Genomic DNA, 8533 nt, shown 5'->3' on the forward strand with positions numbered 1-8533 from the left:
ATGATATCATACTTTAGTACTTCTAAAATAAGTTAAAGATACCATATGACTTTGTCCCTTTCTTCGTTTGTTTTCTTTCAAAAGGAATTTATAAATGACACATTTGACATTTTAAAATGCGATTTTCTCGGAAACTGTCAAAGATAGGTATAGGACATAATACATATTTTAGTGTTAGTTTCTTCAGCAGAATTGAAAACAAAAATAATATACAGGGTGTTCCATATGAAATAACAAAGTTTAGGGCATTTCCGGTCAAACAGGAAGTGACGGTCAGTTGTTTTTATGATTAAATTTTGCATCAAATTCAATGATACGCATGCCCAAAATTTGAGATCGATATCTTTTTTCGTGACTAAGCTAGAGCCTGGGTAGTAATCTCGTGGTCACCCGGTATACATATTATGTATTATTTTATGCTTTTCACATTTTTTATTTTTCTTACTTCCAAAAAAAGCTCCAAAATTGTTATACAAAACACGACACGCAACAGGTTCTTCTCTATCGGCAAACAAACTGACAATGGGCGGACAGGCGCGAACGACTGCCAATTACACGCGTACGCGCGAAGCGTCATCGTTCAGATTTGGCCGTTCGGATTAGCGTGTAATCGGATTAACGTGTGTTCGGATTAAAGAGGTTGCACTGTATAGCAAATAGTGTAATTCTAATAGAAAAAGTTGGACTGATATTTAAGGAGGTTTATCTGATTTGGAATTCACAAACAAATATTCATAAAAAAATTAATAATGAAAATTTTTTTGGTCTTTCCACTTAGAATTCACAACAATTGACAGTTTCCACAACAACTTGTATAAATAGGAAACCGATATCTAAGGAACCATATCACAACTCCTAGAAATGGATTAGGTCTCGACGTAGCGTATTATTTAAAATTCGCATGTGTATATGATGTATATTTCAAGCTTAGGCATCCAAACAGAATGATCGAGAGAACGAACGCAAGAGCTGAGCGTGCCAGCCAAGTGCAACGTAGCCAAATCTAAAGGATTACTACATTAGTCAATAGCGAATATACAGAAACTCTCATTTGACTTTAGACGTACCCGATAAACCTCCTTAATAATGTTCATAAAAGTTTCCTGCATAAAATTATTAAGATTTATACATTTTGTCACAGAAATGAAAAAGTCATTAAAATAATAAAATATTTACCTTTGATTGTTCTTGGTAAGTGATCCTCCTTGGCGACTCTTGTAATTGAACGGTTCTTATATGCAATTTTTGAATTTCGTCAATTGTTCCTATTGTCACTGAAGTGTCTGTCGCCAAAGCTAAGCTATAAATATAAAATATTCAGTACAGATACATACATACACGATATCGCAATTTACCTGTCAGGATAAGCCTCTGCATTCAAGGAGCACATGTGGTTTACTTCCTTCATATTAACATTGGAGAACACCAACTTGTGGTTCGACGAATATATTACCGTTGGCCTGTCGGAACAGGCAAATACATTTGTGGTGCTCAATGATCGGAAGGTCCTCAAAACTGTCGGTTGGGTGCCTAATGTTACTTTTTTCTTATCAGTCAGCGTTCCCGAGTCTTTATGTAAGGAAAAGTAAAACATCGAACCGTCACCTAAAGCGCAAAGCAAATAATCGTGACCCTCAAAACACGCCATGAGAACCGAACGAGGAATTATTTCTGGAAGTAAATAACATGTTTGAAATTGTTGTTTCATTAACAAACGCACTTACCTCCACCAAGCAATTCTTTGGTAGCTTCTGATAAGTCAGGCAAACGTAATATTCGTGCTGATATATCTGTCCAGAGTCCAACAGCTACCAATTCTGATGTTGCTGTGCCATCCCCGAGGGGACTAATATCCAAACAGGCAACCTCAACATCAAGTGTAGTGTTTCTATAAAAAAAATATGCAAATAATAATTATTAAATCAAAGAATTAGGATATGTTACCCTTTCAAAATCAATTCATTGGGATGAATTTCTAAGTAATACAAAGCTGAGCCGGTGGAAAGAATAACTTGAGAAGTATTACAAGCCACGACACTAATATTTTTCTCAGTAGGCGGTTTCCATTCGGCTAATAAGGTCTTATTTTGTGCGGAAACAAGCCTGGCAGAAATGGGCGTTATTTGTATAATTTGTTCATGTACAACATTGCCACAATAAAATGTTTGTTGATCTGAGGCAAAACCGGCTATGTCGGTTTCTTCTACTTCTTCACCATTTAAACTTAAGACACGGGTCTGGCCAACGAATGAAAGCACCAAGGTATTGTCCAATTTACTACCTAAAAAGATTTTTTTTTTTAATTATACTATAACAAAGTGAACCACCTTTTGCATGTTTGTACTTAAAAATGGATTACCATTAATTACAAAATATCATTGCTAGAAATTGTACAACAGTTTTGATTGTGTTCAACAAAAAAATATTATTATTATATTAAAACCATTATAACAGCACCTAAACTGACTAAACTATAATTGCATGTAAAAGATGTGCATGTAAGAAATAATTTTATATGTAAATCGTTTATTACTCTTAATTTTCGTTTGCACTTTTGTACAACTACTGAAAAACAGAATAACACGCTTAAATGTATAAAATTAAGCTAACGTTACATAATAAGGGCACAAGAAATGGTACCCTGAGCAAGTGAATAATTTGAAAAGGAGTAAATTTTTCACTGCTCTGTGGGTCTATGAATGGAGCAGGATTTTAAAATTTCTTAAGGAAATTGTTGCTTTGCACCTTATCATGTCTATTTTGCACATGGTTACTACTTTTTTTCAAATAAAATTGAAAACTACTCAACTAATACACATAATACAACAGTAATTAAATATCAACAAACACCGTCATGTTAGAACATGGATGTAGATTAGGAATGTGAGCAAAAAAAAATTATTATGCCCTTACTGATTTATACTAAACCATGTTACTTCACAAAATTTGTCACACACAATATTGTGTGAAAATATACTGAAAAAAACACAAAAAAGTTAGCATTACAGTAGCATTTCAAGAATTTACAACATGCTGACCAATGTCGAACAGTCTTTTAAAAACCAAATTCATTTGTGTTATTAATCAAAAAGGAGGACACTTCGAGCAATTGATGTAAATCAGTGGTCGAAGTATTCTTCTCCTTGTTGTGTTCCGAGTTTCAGTTTGTTTCGTTTTGCATTTTGTTTTAGTTGTTAGTAATTTACTTTTGTTTATCAAACCACTTTTTAAACATGCCAGTAATTATTGACACCGTCAGTATCAAGCCTGATAAAATGTGAGGGAAAAGTGGTTTTGCAAGGCCTCCTTGACGATGTTACAAAGCTACTTTTTCGGACTATAGAAGGAACCTGATTTTCTGGAAAACTGTTAGAGATAAATATGGACAAACTTATATCAGTCGAAAGGGCATTCAATTTTGCAATGGATCATTCCATTTAAAAAAAAAAAGTTTTTCAAAACGTAAAATTATTAAATGTAGGTCTCAGAATTTCCCAGTTTGAAGAGTTTGAATAATGTACACATTTTGCTCACAGATGACAAGATAGAGTAATTTATGCCAAAACGAACGGTGAAAACTGTAAGTTTCTAACTCTTACGGTTTAGATGCTATCTAGCTTCATTTAGAGAGCTGAAATCAAGATTTTTTTTTCAAAAACAACTGAGGCTGTGTTCAGTGAATGGACGGACTGGTTAAAGTCGTTCAGTGGACAAATATTTCGTCGGCCAAACCAATCAGCTGATTGGGAATATTGGGCAGGTTTTAATACAGTTACTAAAGGCCCTTCAGCAAATTGTTCGACTAAAGAAGTTTGACCGAACTAGTCCGAACCATTCGCTGAACACAGTCTGAATGTCTTGAAAACCATAAGATTGAAACACCATTTATATTTAATAAACTCTACCTAATATTAACGAAGCAATTCAAAAATGCAATAATATACAGGGTGTTTCATTTAAAATAGCAAAGTTATGTAGTGCCCACTCTAAAATGTAAAGCTAAAAATATCTGATTCCAGACAATTTTTATTAAAACCATTTTTTTATAAATTTTACAGTTACAAAATTACAGAAGAATCCCTCTTAGATGGAACACCTTGTGTATTTTAATATTCTGAAAATAACTTCGAAAATTTCAAGGCACGCCCCTGCAGCGGTAAATTGTTACAGTGGTTCCGATAACAGATAACTTTATTGGCCTATTCTTTATTTGGAATTCTATCTTAACAAATATTGTACACTGTATTTAATAAAATCATGAGGTACCCATAAACTAATTCAAATAAAACTACTGCTTACATTCGCAGTACCTATGTACAACATTTTGCTCGCATATGGGCATAGTATATGAGATCTAATGATGGAAATATCCATCGTTTGATCTTAGCCACAATACTTTTTACTTTGAATGCATTATTTACATGTAAAGTTCAATTGGCGGGAAAACGCATTACACGCTACTTTTATTAAATTCTTACTTTCTATTCAAGCAGTATGGCTTTTAAAAATTATAGATTACATATTATTAGATATTTGTTAAAAATTGGAGAAAATCCCTTGGTAAGTACCGTAAGCTTATCCAAAGATCACACTTTACAAAAATTACCTTGTACTCGCCCTGGAAAAGTTAGCCAAAGATGTAGATTATACTACAATAATGAAAACTGAAAAGCGAACAGAGTCGGCGCACTTTTGCAATACGAGCCCAGAGAAACCACCTTTATGTATTGTATCAGGTTTTTATGAACACCATAAGAAATATTGGCTAGTGTTTCTTACATTACCTTTGTTTCCATTGTTTCTGGGTACCTGTGTTTTTAGAAATTGCCTTTTAAATAGTTTGTTATGGTGTTTTCTCAATAAAAAATTTCCCCCTATGAAAAATCTATCCATAGAAAACTCCTGTGTACATCTAAACTACTGTCAATCAATTTATCCGTCAACAGCACTGAATATGAGTTAGTACTATCTGGTGCGCATAACAAATATATACATGACCAAATAACTAAAACTTACTCAATACTTATTATCCCTAGCCCTTACGAGTTGATTTAGGCCAAGATTTAAGCGAATATAATTACTCACTTCCGAGAACTAATAACTCATTGTACATTAGCATTGAATGTGTAAAGGCGGGTATCCATTTGTGTCAAATGTCCCGTAACGTAACACCGAACATGTTATGTTACAGCTAGTGGAGACGGAAAATTGTTACATGGTACGTGTAACAAATTTGACACGCATAACTAATCCGGGACGAACCATCAGTTGTTGGTTTTTAGTCGCCGCATCAAAGGGGTTCAACAGTACTTTCTGCCATATGTTGGGATGGGGTTATCCTTTTGGCCGTAACGTTGCCTATTGCACATGTGATTTTGTCTTAATTTTTGTTTCGTCAGTCTTTTGTATATGATCTAGGGTCAGTCTGTTTTCTGCAGTGACTAGGAAGAGTGTATTTTTCTGTGTTTATGCCATGTTCCTGTGTTGTCTCGTGACCTTATTTTGTTACGTTACGGAATGAATGATACGAACAAAACCACACATACTTTCGAAGCGAACCGTGTTACCTTTTGCAACAGGCCGTAACATGTACGTTGTTACGTTACGGAGCACTGCCACAAGTGGATATCTGCCTTTAAACCTGTGTTAATATTTTTTCAGCCCAATTAGAGAGTATTAATTTAAATGAAATATATCCTAAATATACTTATGGGTGCTCTGTTCAAAGCTGAATTATTTGAAATTCACAGGAAACAACATTCACCTGATTATATTTTCTGTACAGAATGATTAATATCTACAATAGTTATATACCTACTTATGTTGTTATATTTACCTGTGGCAGTTTGAAGTGCCCACATCCCCTTTATTCCTGGTAAGTCAATAGATGCATGTTCTTGTATTCCGATACCACTTCGAATTATTCTTAAAGATCCCTCTTTAAATGCCCCTGAACAAGTCACTAGCTGACCTTGTCCCTGTCTTTCTAAATCCACTACGCACATATCCAGAATGGGAGCAAGATTAGTAAATGATTCCATAACTGTGACATAGGAACCGTTTTCATCGGCTTTAGTATTGAGTTTAACGAGTTGTGAATCGCCTATTCTAGATCCGATGAATAGAACACCATTGTCCAAATATGTTATACATTCTGGCGTAGCAATTTCACCTAAAAATAACAATTATAACTTCAATATCAATGAGGTAAAAATTAATATGAGAAATACCCAGCATTTCGACTTTTAAATCTTTAACGACCTCATTTCCATCTCCTCGAGTTTCAGTTTCAATAAAAAGCATAAATAAATGGCCGGCCATGTCTCCTAATAAATAACGCAAACCGCCAGGATCTACTTTTGCATAACAAATAATTGTACTTTGCTAAAAACAATACAGGTTAAACTTTCATAATTATTAGATGTTATAGCATAATGTACAAACCTTTATAACAGCTGGTGCAACCACAACAGACGTAATTCCATCATGATACAAGATGCTCTCTTGTCCAATTATAATAGCACCTCCCAGAGGAGAAGGAACAGGAATTATAATAGAGGCTTCAGTTTCCACGTTATCTTGTCTCCACGGAATCTTAACAAATTCCTTTTCTCTAAGCGATATTTCATGTGTTTTCACATGACGGCCATTAACATCCTGATGTATTAAAATAAGTGTAGGATTTGCACAACCATGTAAAAATTCAACATCATGAACTTGAAGCTCATCCATTCTAAAATAATTTATATACATATAATTGACTTGTTAATTTATAAATAAATGTTTTACTACCTAAAATTAGAAGCTTTCAATTCGTAATTATCCTTATCAAGAGGTATGATTTTGAATAGACCGTCATATAGTCTTAAACCAATAACTCTAGCTTTTGGATCAATAACTGCTAAAATTCCTGTTTCTGAAGGTTTCCCAATTCTATCTGCTACATTTCCATGAGCTTTCGTAATAATATCAAGATTATCTCCATCACTTATACATTCCAGGATCATGGCATTGTACCTCATAGTAACAATGAATAATAAATCTTTCTTCTCATGCTACAATGCAGAAAATTTATTTTTGAGTAATATAGAACAGAACAATTCTGCAACTAAACTACATGTACTTAATGATATTATGGGAAATAATTATTCTGCTGGCTACGACTCCATATAGCATTGAATTAAACCCACAATATCTAGTTAACAGCAAGAACTCAAACAACACTAATGAGAATAGGATCGTACTTGTGGTCGAAAGAGTTTCATAACAGCAACTTTGCCATAGAGTCCAACTTCTTTAATAGGTCTCAGCCCTTCTGGAGTTACCAAATATATCTCTAGACGAGTATTTTTTGCCACAATTAAATTAAGGTCTGATGGTGAAGTAAAATTACCTAGAAAGAGGTTAAAATAGTTTTGTCAGATCTCAAATTCCTAATCTCTCTAAGAATATCAATACCTGTTACACAAGCAGTAACAGCAGTGGGCTTATGTGCCGTAACAACATAATGATAAGCCATAATTCCAAGCTTTTTTAATGAATCATAAAAAAAAATACTTTTTAAACGCTTAAAAATACCATGTTTCACAAATTGAAGTTTTAGAATCAGCTCTTCTTCTTCTACTGAATTTTTATTTTGTCTTGTCGCTCCGCTAATAGAATAAAAGTGCGTTCATAAATATTTCCCGGCCGCTCTAGACACGTCGTTCAGAAACTACAAAGTGTAACTTTGCCCCTATTTTTACCCTCGTTAATGAAGTTCGGTGTTTACTTTAGAGTAAAGGATAATTCTCATTGCACAAAAATTGGAACGTATAAAGAATTTCTTTACTACGACTAAAAGGCCGGTGTCCCATGCATCCGAAATCCGATGTCCGATATCCGAAAATATTTTAATTCATACGAATGATATATAATTCACATGCATCCGAAATTAATCTCATAGAAATCAAGTATAGAACCATGGAATTTATTACAAGATGAAGGTGAAACATTTTCAAATGACAACCATAGGTATATATTATAGAAAATATACGTAGTATTATATTTTCTACATTTGACATTATAAAACATTTATTTGACTAAATATATCAGACAACAATCATAGTATTCATAGTATGTTAAAAACTTAAAAAGTGAGGTTAAAAAACATACGATTTCGGATAAAAGTTCCTCAGTTCCTAGCGGGCAGCCGACCAGAGCACACGTGTTTTGTGAAAGTGTAGTGCAAGGAGCAATTTCTACCTGCCTTTATTAAGGCTACCTGGAAAGAATCCCTTTCTTTCCTTTTAATCACCGACCTAATCCCCGGCTTAAGCATAGACGCCGTCGGCATCTTTGTTACAGCACCTGTGCCGGGGTTATGCCCAGGTAAGTTTTTACTTATTTATCAGTTATTTGCATTACTTTAGAATACATTTCTTTAAAATTGCGACCCCCGACAAACAATATACCAGACAGACAAATACACCAAAAGACACGTACGCCCCCGTGAGGGGGCATCCCCACACGACTAACACTTACACACCTTCCC

General features: G+C 34.2%; 1 protein-coding gene across 1 annotated transcript in view; it reads right to left on the minus strand.

The window, feature by feature from the left end:
• Positions 1-7608, minus strand: part of LOC108909244 (DNA damage-binding protein 1) — a 21531-nt gene extending 13923 nt beyond the window's left edge. The window contains exons 1-10 of the mRNA XM_018713510.1: positions 7459-7608; positions 7245-7393; positions 6793-7055; positions 6445-6733; positions 6231-6384; positions 5837-6172; positions 1945-2281; positions 1725-1888; positions 1356-1671; positions 1177-1300 (exon numbers count right to left, since the gene is read on the minus strand). Of these exons, the coding sequence (XP_018569026.1) occupies positions 1177-1300; positions 1356-1671; positions 1725-1888; positions 1945-2281; positions 5837-6172; positions 6231-6384; positions 6445-6733; positions 6793-7055; positions 7245-7393; positions 7459-7519 (2193 nt within the window). The 5' untranslated portion in view covers positions 7520-7608. The remainder of the gene's footprint in view (positions 1-1176; positions 1301-1355; positions 1672-1724; positions 1889-1944; positions 2282-5836; positions 6173-6230; positions 6385-6444; positions 6734-6792; positions 7056-7244; positions 7394-7458) is intronic.
• Positions 7609-8533: the final 925 nt, after the last annotated feature.

This window comes from Anoplophora glabripennis, unplaced genomic scaffold, assembly GCF_000390285.2.
Source record: "Anoplophora glabripennis isolate ALB-LARVAE unplaced genomic scaffold, Agla_2.0 scaffold431, whole genome shotgun sequence".
Taxonomy (NCBI): Eukaryota; Metazoa; Arthropoda; class Insecta; order Coleoptera; family Cerambycidae; genus Anoplophora; species Anoplophora glabripennis.